This window comes from Hibiscus syriacus, unplaced genomic scaffold, assembly GCF_006381635.1.
Source record: "Hibiscus syriacus cultivar Baekdansim isolate YM2019G1 unplaced genomic scaffold, ASM638163v2 tig00117005_pilon, whole genome shotgun sequence".
NCBI classification, from domain to species: Eukaryota; Viridiplantae; Streptophyta; class Magnoliopsida; order Malvales; family Malvaceae; genus Hibiscus; species Hibiscus syriacus.
The window spans coordinates 1,146,420-1,162,687 of NW_024063519.1; the positions used below are offsets into that span (position 1 = coordinate 1,146,420).

Consider the following 16,268-nt stretch of genomic DNA (forward strand, 5'->3'; position numbering starts at 1 on the left):
ACTCCTCCATTCTTGGCCTCTAATTAGGACACTGTTTCCTAGTACTTTTATATTCTTAGTTTGAAATAACATAATTTAATACGATTAAGTTTAACCGAGTTTCAATTATAACATAAGTCGAATATATATAAATAATTTTTAATTGATGACAAGCTATTAAAATTTTAAGTTGATGTGTGAAATATGTTTATAATCTCTAACGTTACATTCTCTGACATATCATCACAAGAGAGACCTACCAGCTCGATAAAAATTAAAATTAATACGAGGATTTTGAAAACGGACTTTGATAATACTCAAATGGCGGGTCTGGGTTGGGGAATGAGCGGGTAGTTAAGAAAAGTCAACCCGACCCCTTAGGTACACGTGTTGGACCGACAACAGATGATGGGATTTCACTTTGTCCTTGACTACTTGACACGTTGCCTACCGCTCACCCAACCCAGCCTTTTTCAAAGAACAACTATGTGACTGGCTCCTGCAATTCTTTACTTTTTTTTTTCTTTTTTTACATATCGAAGTGCATTTCTTTACTTTATTCAATAAAATTGATTTTCAATAATCACATATTAATTGATAAATCTCCATTTTTCATTACCGGTAATTATTTAAGATAATTATTAGTTTACATCTTTTACTCTTAACAATATATGAATTAATAATTGTGAAAAAAGCACATAAAATTCATATAAATGTATTAATACATTTTCAATTAAGTTCCCTCCTCTTCATTTCTCTATCATTTTGCGGTGTAAAGTATGGGGGAAAGCACGATGGTACAAATCGAAAAGCATAATATATATTTTAAAAACCAAAATCATAGTGAAGGGAAGGAAACAAAGGCTTTGGTTTTCGACCACGAACTGTTTTGTTTCTTTATGAGTTGGACAGTTTCCGACTGGATGGGGATGAAAGTAACGTGCTAGAAAGTTTGTTGTATGATGGGTCTAATAATACGGCTCTCCGAACTCTGCTTCTTGTCATTTTTCTCCATGGAACTGTAGATCTACGTCCTTCTCTAGCTGTGCATGAAGCTCCATGAAATTATTCATTATTCACCTGAGAGGAGTGGGGTTTCCAAATCCTCTCTCAAATCTTATCTTTAATTAATGTTCTCCTTTCTAAGCTGTGAACCCCATGTTGCTTCATGCTCCCATGTCTGCTCGTTTTAGCTTTTAGGTCTGTTACACGGAACATTGTTCTGCTCTATTGAATAAATTTAGCATCTAATACTTAAAAAAAATACGATGTTAGTGAAATTGGCAGTGATGGTGAACGATTCCACATACCATGCGATGGTAAATGGGTTGTTCTTTTTAGTTAACAACACAAATGAGCACATCACCTCTTATGACTTTCTATTAAAAAATTAATGTCATTTCAAATTCATGATAAACTTTATGAAATTAAGTCATCACCCAGCAAACTGTCTCACTCTGCATTAAGAAACTTCCGTTTTCTGCTTTGTCTAACACGTGCAAGGCGTCAGTATATAGAAATTCACTTGCATTAAAGCGAAACTAAAATAATTGTATAGATATGTATAATTGTTTTTAAGATTAACGTTTTAATAAATAACAAAGATTTTATTTATTTAAGCATATATATCTTATTAAAAGTTGCCGGAAAATCCTTTTTCGTTTCACTCGCAGGATCGTTGGGTAATAAATTTATAGAAATTTGATGGTTACACTTCTACTAGCAATATATTTTGTCTTGAAATCAGCATATTGGCGATCTAATGGGCTAATCCGGAGCCACGAGGGTTTCTGCAGCCGGATGTTGTTGAATCCTGCCCATGGTATTCGCCAATCACGTGTTATTACATAGATATGGACATATATTCATAGATTATTATAATTCAGATATTAAGAGGTCATTAATTTCATCCATTTTTAGTTTATTATATATATTTCCATGCACAGCTCAACTCTCGTTGGCTATTAAGATACGCCTCCTTTATTCCCGAGTTTTGCATATACGTTTTCCACCACCATTCTCTTCCAAAGATTCAGTGCTGAAAGCTCCCCAGCTCGCCCCTAAAGGCTCTCGGCTTATCCTCCTCTTCGTCTCAAGATGAAGGTCAGTTTCTTTTTTCATATATATATGATTCTCTGCATACTCCTTAAAGTGAAGTTTTGAGTTCAAATTCACATCGTGGATCCCAGACCGAATGATTTTGATGAATGCTTTTCATATGTTCCATTGTAGTTCTTTGGTTGGGTGCAAAATAAGCTTAATGGGAAACCAGGGAGCAGTAAATCCCATACAGTTCCTACTACTAGTAAGCATTTTTCCCTCTTCGTTGTAATTAAACATGACTGATCTTTTATAAAGAATGAAAATAACGATAGAGGTTGTAATTCAAATTTATTAAACGTCATATATATATATCAGGGTATGTCAGAGGTGTCCAAGTAACCTCCACAAACAATTTTAGTCAGTGGGGATGCAAGTGAAATGTTGTTTGAGAAAATTGTACGTTGTCCTATATGCTTGTTTAACAAGGACCATTCTCATTCAACTTCCCCCAATAATATTCTTCAAACTTGTTTTTCTAAAACCAAGATCAGAGACGGGGGTTTTGATAAATCCATGGTCTTTGCCGTTAATATCCATAAAAAAATAACCCTGATAATGCCATGGGACAAGGACATGTGACATCTAGTGTTGTTTTTGTTTATCAGAGCACATGAAACAAGAGGCTCGACAAGAGTTCAGTGATTGGCCTCATGGATTGTTGGCAATAGGAACATTTGGTAACAATAATGACATTCCCGAAAATCCTGGATCCCGAAACATCACCCGACGAGATACGTTCGATATTGAAGAGGAACAGGAGCCGTCTTCGTCCGAGGATTTACACGAATTTACACCCGAAGAAGTCGGGAAACTAGAAGAGGAATTAACCAGACTCTTGTCCCGAAAACCCGCTCCCGATGTTAAAAAGGAAGTGGCAAATTTACCATTGGATAGGTTTCTCAACTGTCCATCGAGCTTGGAAGTTGATAGGAGGATTAGCAAGGCACTTTGCAGTGATTCGGGAGATAAATCGGATCAAGATGACATTGATCGAGCCATCAGTGTCATTCTGGGCAGATGCAAGGACATTTGTGCCGAAAACAACAAGAAATCCATTGGGAAGAAATCCATTTCTTTCCTCTTGAAGAAGATGTTTGTTTGCAGCAGCGGATTTTCACCTGCCCCGAGTATCAGAGATACACTGCAGGAATCAAAAATGGAGAAGGTACACTAAGCAGAAACACGATTCCATATCTTATTAAACTTTATAATCAAACTGCGAAATTATATCAAATGTTTTACGATTCAACAGCTTTTGAGGGTAATGCTCCGCAAGAAGATTTACAATCAAAATCCTTCTCGAGCATCAGCCACAAAGAAATATTTACAAGACAAACAAGCACCCAGGAAGCAAAATAATGAAGAAGAAACCCAGGGGAGAAAGAGTGAAGATGGATATAAATGGGTGAAGACAGATTCTGAGTGTAAGCTTTTCTTGGTAGATTTAATTATCATCCAAAAACAAACCAGAAACTACGTTTTTTAATTACTTGCTGTTGAATCTTATTGCAGATATTGTTCTGGAGATCTAAAAGCACATAGATTTGCAGGTTCCTATGTTCTATAATCTAGGATTCAAGAACATGAAATGTACCACGACTGAAAATTTCAGATCATATCTATGAATCGATTATGACAAGATAAAAGGAAAAGTGTGCGGATGTTGTAGTTGTGTTTTTTTCATGGTTGTAACTATGGACGCAGTGCAACCCATGTTCATGAGGTATCTGAAATTGATTTCTGTATTTCACCGGAAGAGCTCAACGGCTAAACATTATTTGTATTTATCCTTATTTTCTACCCCGACTCTTCTTTTTCTTCTTTTCCTTTTTTAAAAAAAAAAACTTAATTATGGACACGATCATGATAACCTAAATTGATTCGAGTTTAGATCAAATTTAAATTATTACATCAAGGTTTATATCAGATTTCAATTCAATTTAATTTGTTTGATCTATATTTAGATCGGGTTTATATCATGTTTAACTTTATATTTATCCTTATTTACTTGTGTTTATAAGATTATCATGTTTGAAAATCCATTCTATAAAATAATCTTATTGTTTACTTTTGTATGAAAGAATGATTTATTTAATTTTTATAATTTATATTTATGTATTTAATCTGTGATAAAATGTATAATTATAAAAAATTTATATTTAATACACCGTGTCATGAGATTACCACAAGTTCAGAAGTTGATGTTTTAGTGTATGATTAAATAAGCAATTTAAATTTTGTTCATTTTCAATAGCAAAACGTCCAACTTTAGATTAGAAAGGAAATATATGTGTTATGCTTTTTATCAAATCATTTTTAAATTGTTAAATTTATGTGATTGTTTATAAAGATTATGCTTAGTTTTTAATAGAAGATTATGCTGAGTTGGAATGTTTTAATTCATATTAAACCCCTTAATTTATAATTGCAATAATCGTTGTGAAATGGTTGTATTTAACTTTCTGCGTTGAATCAATTTTACCAAAGAAAAAGACATTTGGCAACAACATATTTCGAAATGAAGCCAATTTTCACCATGTTAAACCCCACGACCTAATTCCCAATCCATTTTCCCACCCGTCTCTAATTTTCCCGCATTTGCCCGGACCTTCTCTCAATTTTCTCTCTCTTCCGGTGAGATTAGATCTGAAAGCTCCAATATATATTTTTAACGCTTAGCCCCTTCAAACCGGAAGAGAAAAATAAACCCCAATTTCTTGACTTCCGAAGGTTTTCCGCGTAGGCTTCTTCTTCTTCTTCTTCTTGGATCTAGGATTATTGGAATCTTTGGTTTTGGATAATTCGTGATATTTACGTCTTTGGGTTGCTTTTGTTTTTCTCGGAGGGGTTTTATGTCGCTAAATTTTGGAGTTCGGGGATAGATTATAGAAGAGAGAATTCTCAACGGCCAATGCCATATTTGGGTAATTGGTATTGGAAAGGTCTATTTTTGGCCTAATTTTTTTGGAGAGACCCAAAAAAGGTGATCAATGTCTTGGGCAGGCCCTGAAGATATCTACCTCTCTACTTCTCTTGCCGGTTACCTTGACAGGATGCTCTCTCTCTTTTGTTCTCGCTGTTAAATTTATGCTGCCCTGAGATTTATTCTTTGCTGCAATAAATTGTTTTCTTTTGGCATTGACTTTCAGTTGTTCTATTAGGTGTAGTTGTTCCGTCGTTTATATGCTGATGACTTGTTGAATTTCTAGTTGTATGCTTAATCTCATGTAGGGTTCTTATTCATTTAATTGTTTATGATTCTGCAATCCATTTCCGAATTTGCATTTTGTTTATGATGTCTTTTAGGATTGTCCATGTATTAGTTAATAGTCAACAAATAATTAGTAGACCTATTAGTTAGAAGTTTGATTTGATTCTATAATAGTTAAGTAGACCTATTAGTTAAAAGTTTGATTTGATTCTATAATAGTTAAGTAGGATTTGGATAAAACTTTGGGATTTGATATGGAAGAAAATTTAAAAATAAAAAAAGTTTCAACAAATTGGCCTGTTGCATGACTGTTGTATTGAGTCTTTGCTGTGGAGCTTTCTGAACTCTGATATTGTGTTAAGGTTTATAAATTTCCATCACTTTCTTTGTTTTACTTCTCATTTTCTGCCAAACATAGATCTTTGTTAGAGCGTTTAGTTGCAGTGTTAGAATCGAAGTTCAAACATATGTTTGGAAAGTATTCTGTGATGCCAGTTTCTACATCTCATTATTCCATATATGATGCAGGAAAACTTTTAGCGCTGCTGCGAGATGGTCGGAAGCTTATGGGAACATTACGTTCATTTGACCAATTTGGTATGATGTCTAGTTTCCTAACACTTCTGGGCTTGACAAGCTACTGGTTTTATCCGTTCCTGACAATTTGAAGTTTGTTTCAGCCAATGCTGTTCTTGAGGGTGCTTGTGAAAGAGTTATTGTTGGTGATCTTTTTGGCGACATCCCTTTAGGTCTATATGTAATCCGTGGGAAAATGTTGTCTTGATTGGTGAACTGGTATGATTTGGCTAAGTTATCTAATTCCATTGATTTCCATTAGCCTTTGTTTTAATTTATAATCTCATTTTGGTATCTATAATTTGCATTTGATGTTAGGACTTGGAGAGAGAGGAACTTCCTCCATATATGACTTGTGTTTCTGTCGCAGAAATTAGAAGGGTAAGTTTTTGAATCTTTTGTATGAATTATGTGCTTCTTTGAGCAATAATATTAGTTCCCTAAGAAATTATTGATTCTCTGAATACTCATAAGCTCCACTTAGTCTTCTTAGCCCCCCCCCCCCTCCCTTTTTCTTCCTTCTTTCAGTGTCTCAAGTTTCTGTGGACATGCATTATTATTATCATTTATGTAATGTTGCCATGTAGAAAAAATAGAGAGTAAAATTGATAACCTTTGAAATCAAGACATTCAAATTCTTAGATATATTTAACTTTTAAGCATTCACATTGATTTTCAACATGAGGATGGTGGAAGATAATGGGTCATGCAGCGGTAATTTTTTTGTTTACTGATATGGGTCAAATGGGAGGTGAACCAAGTATTTCTTATGATAGTGTCTGAAATAAGGAAGAATAAATTAAGGGAACTCTAACCATCTTATGATGGGTCATGGAAAAACTTTTGTTTGGAAAATATCTTCATCACTGATGATAAAAGTCAGATGTTTGTAATTGTCTGTTGGTCCTTTTGATGGTATGCTCATCAATATGTGGTTAACTAATTTGAGCATTAGAGGAATTGAAGTTTAAAAGAAATTGGTTGTACCAGACCTCTTTCTGTCAGCCCAGTTTCTTGGGCAGGATTGGCAAGGTCCCCACTTCCCACGATGGGAGTTACTTACCATGCAGCTGCATTTTCTTAATGCTTATGATGCGATTATATATGGACATTGATTTCTAGTGCATTTTACATATTACTAGCAGTTAAACCAAATGTAGGAACACAATTTAACTAAAATATAAGATTCATCTGTATTTTCTCTAGATTGTTGTCCTTTATATATGGAAACTCTGTTTTTGGCAAACAACTAGTTTATTGCATTGTTGTGAAGTGTTTTGTAGTTGGATTAATAAATGACTTTGTGACTTATGCAGGCACAGAAGGCAGAAAGGGAGGCAACAGATCTGAAAGGAACAATGAGGAAAAGAATGGTGTTCCTTGATTTGGACTAACTCATGTCTCCTGCATCCTGTTGTAGTGATCCGCAAGTTTTATGGCGGTTGTTGGTGCAGGGTAGAAGATATTCCATCTCTCTTTCTTTCCATAATTTCCCTCCCTCTACATTCTGTTCTTGTCTTGTAACATTTGTGAACAAATGCATCTCACAAAGCTTCGCCATGATTTGTCGGTGCTTTAAGTTATGGGAAGTCATTTTGTGTTCTCTGATACCAGTTTTTTGCGTAGTCTTTTCTCGTTATTGTTGCTGTTAGACTAGACATGTGAGTCTGCATCAAATGAAGACACGTCAGCGACCCTTTCGATAAAAAAAAACGTACTTTCCAAGCTATCCTATCCAGTCAAAAGGTCCCACTAAAATAAGTTCAGAAAAATTTAAACAATTTTTTTGAAGATTATATTACGTGTAAATTGTAAATTGAATGATATATTTTAATTTAAATTCGATCTTGATTTAAATAATAAGTTATAGGTTTAACTCATATTGTTTAATATTTTATAATTTAATAATATTATTCTTATAATATTTGAATAAACATTATAATTTTAAAAGAAAAAAATATGGTTAAAATTGACTAAAGATTAAATCTATAATTTAATGTACAATGCAGGGACTAATATCAAAATTTGACCTAAGATTTAAATCATGGTTAGAGGACTCTAATCATTATATGACCGAGAAGGTAAAGATTAGATTCTTTTCAGCTCTGTCTGTTTCCACCGTGCCTATCATTCTCTCGTTCTTACAACTATAAATTTCTAGTCATACAGTTTACTTGCTCCTTTAACCTTGGCCTTTTTCTAGCTGTCCCTGAAATAATAAGTTATTCATTTTACTCTGCAGATCAGCAGATCCAACCAAAATCTCCATTTTTCTGTTCTGTTTTAAGCAATAGATCTTTGGGTAGCAATGCCGAAGCTTCGAAATACTCTTTTCCTTCTATGCCTTTTGTGGTTCTGCTTTGTTTCCATCACTGAAGCTTCAGTTCATGGGTACAATGGAGAGAAATTCGTCAGTAAAGGCAATGCATTCGTCGTCCATGGCGGCAGCGAAGGCATATATTCTTCGTTTGCGGACCCCTACAATGTGATTGCCATTGGAGGTGACTCTTACATCCGGTATTCTTGCACTTGTCCTTTTCTTTTCTTTTTTTGATTCTTTGCAGTTCGCATGTTTTATGGAAGTCTCTGCTGATTTTAGGATTTAGATCTCCTTACTTTTTCTTATAGTTTTAGTGGGTTTTTGTTTCAGTTGAGTGGGATTTGAGAATTTTTAGGATTTTGAATTAGAATTGGGTGGCAAAGACGATTTTGAGTAGAAACAGTGCTGGCAAATTTAAAGTTCATAGACTGTAAGTTTGCAAGTGAAACGGAACTAAAAGATCAAACTTTGCTCAAATTTAAGATTCTTTCCGATCTTGTTTAGTTTGGAGGTGTGGTCAAGTCGATTTTAACATAGAACTAGCTACCAACCATTAGAGGGGGACCAGGGATTCAAATTGCGATCGTGGTTTTGATCATGTTTACTGCAATTGCGGCCATAGTGGGCGCATTACCGGTATAGCGGGCGCTATTACGGGTATAGCGGGTATAATGGAAGGCAGCGCTACCGCTATTTTGCGGGCGCTGTCGCATTCACGAACCACTATTTAAAACCCTGGGGAAAACATGTTTCTGAAGATATTTTCAATGTGTAATTGACTAAAATTTAGATGTTTGAAAACCGGGGAACACAGAAGATGTTTCTTTGTTTTTTTTCCTTCTTTTTCTTTTGATACCTGAAATTGTGGGTAAATCTTGAACCAGTTTTGAGAAGATTGCATTCCATAGACCCAAAGAATCGGCAAACTTTAACTCGCACTCAGTTCAAGCAATTGTTTTTGAGGTGGAAGACAGAGAGACGGTTGGGGGTTCAGCCTATGGAGGTCAAAGAGCTGTTTGTTGCACTGCAGATCTTTCAAAACTTGGAGTTTGTTTGGAAGGAGAAGTAATTCATCGCCCTTCCACAATGAATCCTGGCTGGCCTAAAGTGTTCGGCATCTCATTTAATGTAGATGATGAGGTTGCAACATGTTATGGTTGGAGAAGAAGAGAGAAGAGGAAGCATCGAAGAAGAGAGACGAGGAAGCAGGAGCAATTGGGAAATGGGGATCGAGGGTTAGGGATTGAAGATAGGATTGGGAATTAAATCACGTGAGATGCACAGGAAACTTACCACAGCAGAGGAGCAGGCCTGGAAGGATAATGGCGTGATGGAGCAGCCCAACACGAAGGCCCAGTATCTGAGAAAGAATAGAAAGAGAAGAATCATTCTGTTAGATAGTTGTTATGACACTGGACAGCTGGCAGGAATTCTATGGCTCATGTAATTAAATAATACTAGGCTTGATTGTAAAAATTTTTCTTATGAAATGAATGATGCAAACTTCTTTCTGTAATCTCTCAATTCTTCTTCTAAAACCTATTTTCTTTCGACATTCTTCTCTACAAAAATCCAGTCTATAACACAACATTGCCATCAAGGACACTAAAGATCACTAATACTGGGATGTATAACTTGTACTTCATTAACTGTGACTTAAATCTTAAAGATTTAACAGTAGAGGGGAAAACCGTATGGAAAAACCCTACTGGCTATCTACCTGGTAGAATGGCACCTCTGATGAACTTCTATGGGTTCATGTCCCTCGCTTTTGTGATCCTCGGAATCTTTTGGTTCCTGCAGTATGCAAGATTTTGGAGAGAAGTTCTTCCTTTGCAGAATTGTATAACATTAGTGATAATGCTTGGCATGCTTGAGATGGCTCTTTGGTATTTTGATTATGCTGAATTCAATGAGAGTGGAATCCGGCCCGTTGGAATCACCATGTGGGCAGTCACGTTCAATACTATTAAACATACAATTGCACGGATTATTATTTTGATAGTTTCCATGGGTTATGGTGTTGTGAGACCTACTCTTGGTGGGCTTACTTCAAAGGTAATCATGCTTGGAGCAACCTTCTTTCTGGCATCTGAAGTCCTTGAGTTGGTAGAAAATGTTGGTGCAGTGAGCGATATTTCTGGAAAGGCTAGACTGTTTTTCGTTCTTCCGGTTGCAATCTTAGATGCCTTCTTCATTCTTTGGATATTTACTTCTCTCTCTTCAACTTTAAATAAACTCCGGGTATTCTTTTTCGTTTTAACAGTTGCCTTGTCACCCCATCTTTTATTGTTTATTTTGTTATTTAGAGTAATGACACTTCATTTTTACCGGGAAAAAATGTTTTTTTTCATTGCTGATTGGTGAAACAGGCTAGAAGGATGGTGGTAAAGTTGGATATATACAGGAAGTTCGCGAATGCATTGGCAGTGATGGTTATTGTGTCCGTAGGTTGGGTATGTTATGAGGTAAGTCAAGTCCAATATCTTTGAATCTTAAATACTTTCTTTTGGATGCTTTATCAATAGACTTCAAGTTCATACAATTTACAAGAAAGTAAAGAACCTAGTAATTTACAATAGGAAGTATGAGTAATCTGAAACTACATCGTATAGTGTGAGGAAAATGTGATTGCTGTTGAGAACCAGTTGCACCTAACAACTATGTAATTCTGTTTTTTCAGCTTTACTTCAAGTCGAATGACATTTACAACGAGCAGTGGCAGAATGCTTGGATCATCCCGGCCTTCTGGCAAATCTTATCTTTCTCTCTGCTGTGTCATTTGTGTTCTTTGGGCACCTTCTCAGAATTCTACACGGTAAAGATAACTTTTTGAGATCTAAGGTTCTCTTTCTGTCATTCCTTTTCTGATATAGTTTGTTTATTACATGTTTTATGGACGTTCAAAAAGGGGGGGGGGGGGGGCTCGATTGTTTAATGAATTTATTACTGGTTGTTAATCAAGGTAAAACCAAGCAACTTGAGATGTCTATGTAGTATGGATTACTTGCGTGAGAATCAATTTTAAGCTAGTCTCGGTGTTATAGAGTTTAGAAACCTTTTAGCTGTTTGATTGTGTGGCTGAAGTTCCTGCATATTTAGTTTAGGTGTCGATCTTTGAAAACTTATTTCAATGTTTTTGCAGCTTCTAACAATTCGCTGTTTGGTTGTTTCAATTTTAATAGGTATGCTTACTCCGGTGAAGCGAATGAAGATTTTGACTAAGAAGATTCTACTTTGACACTCATAAAAACCTCTTCAGCACCTTCAAAAGACTTTAGAAGTGCACCAGAAGCTAGAACAATTCAGGGCAGCAACGAAACATCGTCTAATGGTGATTTGGAAGACAAGACAGAGTGACAAAAAATCCTAGCTGTGAATCCGTGGTGCGTTCAACATTCAGAACCATACCGTTTGTACTGATCAGTTATCCGTGGAAATTGTGACCAGTTTGAAAATTATATAAATGGAGAACCAATTCGAGTCGAGGTGGAAATGATGCTTCATATCATTACACACGTACAGAATTGCAAGTTACAATACAACAATAACCATATGAGCAAATGGAACAAAATCTAGAACCTCTTCAAACATGGCATTGAACCATTTTGATTTAGTCCTATGAACCTCTTCAAACATGGCATTGCAAGTCTTAAAACCTTCCCCGCAATGCACCCTTGGACACCCGGAGGTAAAACTCCCACTCGCATGCAACCCTTTTGTGTACCATACGATTATATTTATAATCTGATAATAATAAAACTATAAATACGTAAAATTTGATTTAATAATTAATTATATGAAGAGATAACAATTCTATTTATATTTATCTTCGTCTCATCATAGATTTGTACTTGTACCGTTGTACGATAAGAGAAAACTTATCTTCTTAAAAAAATTAAAAAGATTTAATGATTTCATAATATCAAATGACTTGCAATTCTCGATGAAAAATATTAAGATATCTAGATTATACCAAATTGCTTCAATTCTATATTTATCTCATCATCAGTCTAATGGCTTCTTTAATGTCTAATCGCTGATCGGGACAAGCTTCTCCATGCAACGCACTGAATTCCGGCAGCCCTTGATCTTGGTATCAAGCAATTCAGTTTGCCTCCCTTCCGAAAACGAGGATGCCACCCACTGGACTATATCGGTCCCGCCATTTCCATCTTTAACATATTGTGAAGGGTGTTCCGTTGTAATCATCTCAAGAATGATGATCCCCAGGCAATATACATCAGTTTTAAACGACACGGATTGCTTTCGTATGGCTTCGGGAGCTTTATAAGCAAACAAGCGATCTAAACCGTCGACGTTTAGTAATGGTGATATCCATGGTCCGACAGCAACGGACGATTATCGGGACCCAGTAGAACATTGCTTAATTTCAAATTCCCGTGAGGCACGTCTCGTGAAGCGAACTCGTTGTGAAGATAGTCGAGTCCCTCGGCTATTCCTCGCATAATCTTCACTCGGGTCCGCAAATCAAGTTCACAACCGTATTTGCCACCATCACCTGGCACGGTTTCATGGTTTTAGTTTAGAACCCATGGTCATGGATGGTTTATATTGTATTTAAGAAACCAAGGCAAAAGTTATAATTTCATACCATGCAAATAGTAAAGCAAAAGTTATATATTGAAGAGATTTTTACGTAGAGACTCATTTTTAGGGATTACTTCCCATTACAGACGCGCATATGAAGACTACATATAACGACTGTTCAACTATGTATTTATATATTTATTTATATATGCATTGTATTTTATCTTTATTTTTATTTTTCTGACGGCCGGAGGTCTTCCACGGAAGCTGCTTTCAACCTGGCGTTGGAGGCAGCCTACTACCCTACCTCCCCTTACCCCACTGCATATGGAAATAGGGTTTTGTTGTTGTTGTTGTAAGCTAAAGGTGTCAAAACATTGGGGTGTTGTAGTTGTCCGAGCTTTTTAACCTCCGCATCGAATGCGTCCCTCCCTAATTCATGTTGCGGAAGACGACTATCGGATAGAGCAAAATCGCAACTGATAATTTGAGAAAATAAAAATGAAGATAAAAAGAGACACAAAATTTACGTGGAAAACCCCTAAATAATATAGAGTAAAAACTACGGGCAACTGTAAAAGAATTTCACTATGAGAAAAATAGGAATTACAACCTCTCTCGATCTACCAAGGAGAAAACAATGATAATTCTCTCTTGATAAAAAGGAGAAAACAACTCTCAAGAAACTCTCTAAATTCTCTCTAGTATTGGAAGAAAGCTAGAATGCTTTGGGATGGTTTTGAAGCTAAATGAGCTAGGGTATTTATAGTTGAATCATAAGGACTAATTTGTAAATACCCTAAAGTTTAGTGACTAAAGTTTGTAATTTCCCCTTTCATTTTTTTCAACAAATTGCTGCACTTTTTTGACTATGCATCATTCAGTGCATTTGTTTATTTTTTTCTTTCAAATTTCAACTTGCACCTTTCGGTGCATTGAATTTTCTACAATCTCCCACTTGAAGATTTGATTAGAACAATCATATCTTCACACCAATCTTTCTACCTTGTACCTTCATGTTGCTTACGTTTTTAATAGGCCACAAGAGGATCGACACCAAGTAAATTTATCAACATTGATCGTTTTTGTCATGAAATCTGCTATGTTGTCTTTGGTATGGATCTTCTACATATCTACCGTCTCTTCTTCCACCTTTTCACGAATGAAATGGTACTGAACTCGTATGTGTTTTGTCCTTGAATGAAATATTGGATTTCTTACTAGATGCAAGGCGCTTTGACTGTCACAAAACAGAGAGACATACTCTTGATTGTGCCCAAGCTCCTCCAATAGCATCTTCAACCAAATTGCTTCTTTACTGGCTTGTGTAGCTGCTACATATTCTGCTTCTGTTGTGGATATAGCCACAACTGACTGCAATTTTGAAACCCAGCTTACAACTCTACCAGCAACTTTGAACACATATCCTGTAGTAGATTTGCTTTTATCCAAATCCCCTACATAGTCAGAATCGACATACCCATTTATAAGTAAGTTTGATCCTCCGTAACATAACGCAACATTTGAGGTCCCTTTGATGTATCTTAGGATCCTCTTTACAATATTCCAATGCTTTTTGCCTGGATTCGCCATGTACCGACTAATCACTCCCACTGCTTGTGCAATGTCTGGTCTTGTGCATATCATAGCAAACATTAAACTTCCCACTGCTGATGCATACGGCACTCGAGACATCTTCATCATCTCTTTTTCACTGCTAGGACTCATACTGGAGGATAATTTGAAGTTAATAGGAAGAGGGATAGAAATTGGCTTAAAATCTTGCATGCTGAATCGTGACAAGATCTTCTTCAAATAATTCTTTTGTGAAAGCCAAATCTTCCTATTACTTCTGTCTCGGTGAATTTGCATCCCTAAAATCTTGTTTGCCGATACCAAGTCCTTCATTTCAAATTCCCTAGCCAGTTGTGCCTTCAATTCTTCAGTATGATCTTTGTTGGGTCCTGCAACCAACATGTCATCCACATACAACAACAATATAACAAAATCGTTATCACTAGACCTCTTGAAATAAGCACAAGGGTCAGCATTAAGTCTGTTGTATCCAAGGCACATAATGAAGGAATCAAATCTCTTATACCAACACCTCGGCGCCTGCTTTAGACCGTACAGAGATTTGTTCAATCTGAAAACCAAGTTCTTCTTTTCTTTTTCTTCAAAACCTTCAGGCTGGAGCATATAAATTTCTTCTTCAAGATTTCCATGAAGAAAAGCTGTTTTAACATCTAGCTGCTCTAGATGTAAGTCCAATGTAGCACACATTGCCAAAACTACTCGAACTGTTGTTAGTCGAATCACAGGAGAAAATATTTCATTGAAATCAATACCTTCTTTTTGAGCATATCCTTTGACCACCAGTCTTGCACGATACCTCTCAACTTGATCGTCACCATTTCGCTTGATTTTGAAGACCCATTTGTTACCAATTGGCTTCATTCCTTGTGGTAGTGGCACAATGTCCCATGTATTATTTTTATAAAGGGCTTTGATTTCTTCTTGCATCGCCATCATCCACAGTGAAGCATCTGAGCTGTTTATTGCCTCCTGGTATGTTGATGGCTCACCGTCCTCTGTTAAAAGACAGTATGCAATATTACCTTCTATAACATAATCTGAGTGCCAATTGGGACGTCTTCTCACATGATCTGATTGACGAGTTGTTGGAGCTTCAGAATTCTCTGGTTCTTGTTCATCTTGTGCTGGTTCTGCTTCAGAAGAATCTCCTTGTTCAACCTCTTTTTCCACATGTATCTGAGTAGTCTCTGACTTTTTAGCGCTATCATCATCTTCTTTTCTTTGTAGTTTATCTTCTACAAATATAACATCTCTACTGATGATCACTTTGCGAGCAATGGGATCCCACAAGCGATACCCCTTTACTCTATCAGCATACCCCAAGAATTTGCATTTCCTGGATTTTGGATCCACCTTTGAGATTTCTTGGGAGTTGTACATCACGTACACAATACTTCCAAATATATGGAGGTTTGAATAATCAGCTAGTTTACCAGTCCACATCTCCATTGGTGTCTTCAGCTCTATTGCAGTTGATGGAGCTCGATTCACCAAATAACAGGCGGTATTGACTGCTTCTGCCCAGAATGATTTTTCTAGGCCTGCATCCCTCAACATTGCTCTTGTTCTTTCTAACAAGGTTCTATTCATCCGCTCTGCCACACCATTTTGTTGAGGAGTGTTCGCCACTGTGAACTGTCTTTTGATGCCTTCTTTCCTACAAAAGTCATCAAATTCTTCGCTTGTGTATTCTCCTCCATTATCTGTTCTGAAACACTTGATCTTATTTCCAGAATCAAGTTCCACCCGCGCTTTGAAGTTTTTGAAAGTGGAAAACACATCTGACTTCTTTTTAATAGGGTACACCCAATATCTCCTGGAGTAGTCATCAATAAATGAGACAAAGTATTTTGCTCCGCCTAGGGATGTAACTGGTGCTTGCCATATGTCAGAGTCAACCAATTCTAGAACACTTTTGCCTCTAGAATTTGA

At 36.3% G+C, this 16,268-nt stretch overlaps 1 protein-coding gene and 3 pseudogenes across 1 annotated transcript; 3 read left to right on the top strand and 1 right to left on the bottom strand.

Moving 5' to 3' along the window:
• The first annotated feature begins 2,043 nt into the window (after nucleotides 1-2,043).
• Nucleotides 2,044-3,712, top strand: LOC120194958 (protein NEGATIVE GRAVITROPIC RESPONSE OF ROOTS-like). Its single transcript, XM_039197111.1, has 5 exons — nucleotides 2,044-2,082; nucleotides 2,212-2,284; nucleotides 2,688-3,247; nucleotides 3,335-3,506; nucleotides 3,595-3,712. The coding sequence occupies exons 1-5, from the start codon at nucleotides 2,077-2,079 to the stop codon at nucleotides 3,612-3,614; spliced, it is 831 nt and encodes a 276-aa protein (XP_039053042.1). The 5' UTR covers nucleotides 2,044-2,076; the 3' UTR covers nucleotides 3,615-3,712.
• An 876-nt stretch (nucleotides 3,713-4,588) lies between these two features.
• Nucleotides 4,589-7,477, top strand: LOC120194887 (annotated as a pseudogene).
• A 700-nt stretch (nucleotides 7,478-8,177) lies between these two features.
• Nucleotides 8,178-11,549, top strand: LOC120194983 (annotated as a pseudogene).
• A 672-nt stretch (nucleotides 11,550-12,221) lies between these two features.
• On the bottom strand, nucleotides 12,222-12,881 carry LOC120195037 (annotated as a pseudogene).
• Nucleotides 12,882-16,268: the final 3,387 nt, after the last annotated feature.

Coding starts and splice junctions, on each gene's coding strand:
- LOC120194958 (XM_039197111.1), top strand. Junction 3,248..3,334: donor AGGAATCAAAAATGGAGAAG/GTACACTAAGCA, acceptor ACGATTCAACAG/CTTTTGAGGGTAATGCTCCG. Junction 3,507..3,594: donor GGTGAAGACAGATTCTGAGT/GTAAGCTTTTCT, acceptor ATCTTATTGCAG/ATATTGTTCTGGAGATCTAA.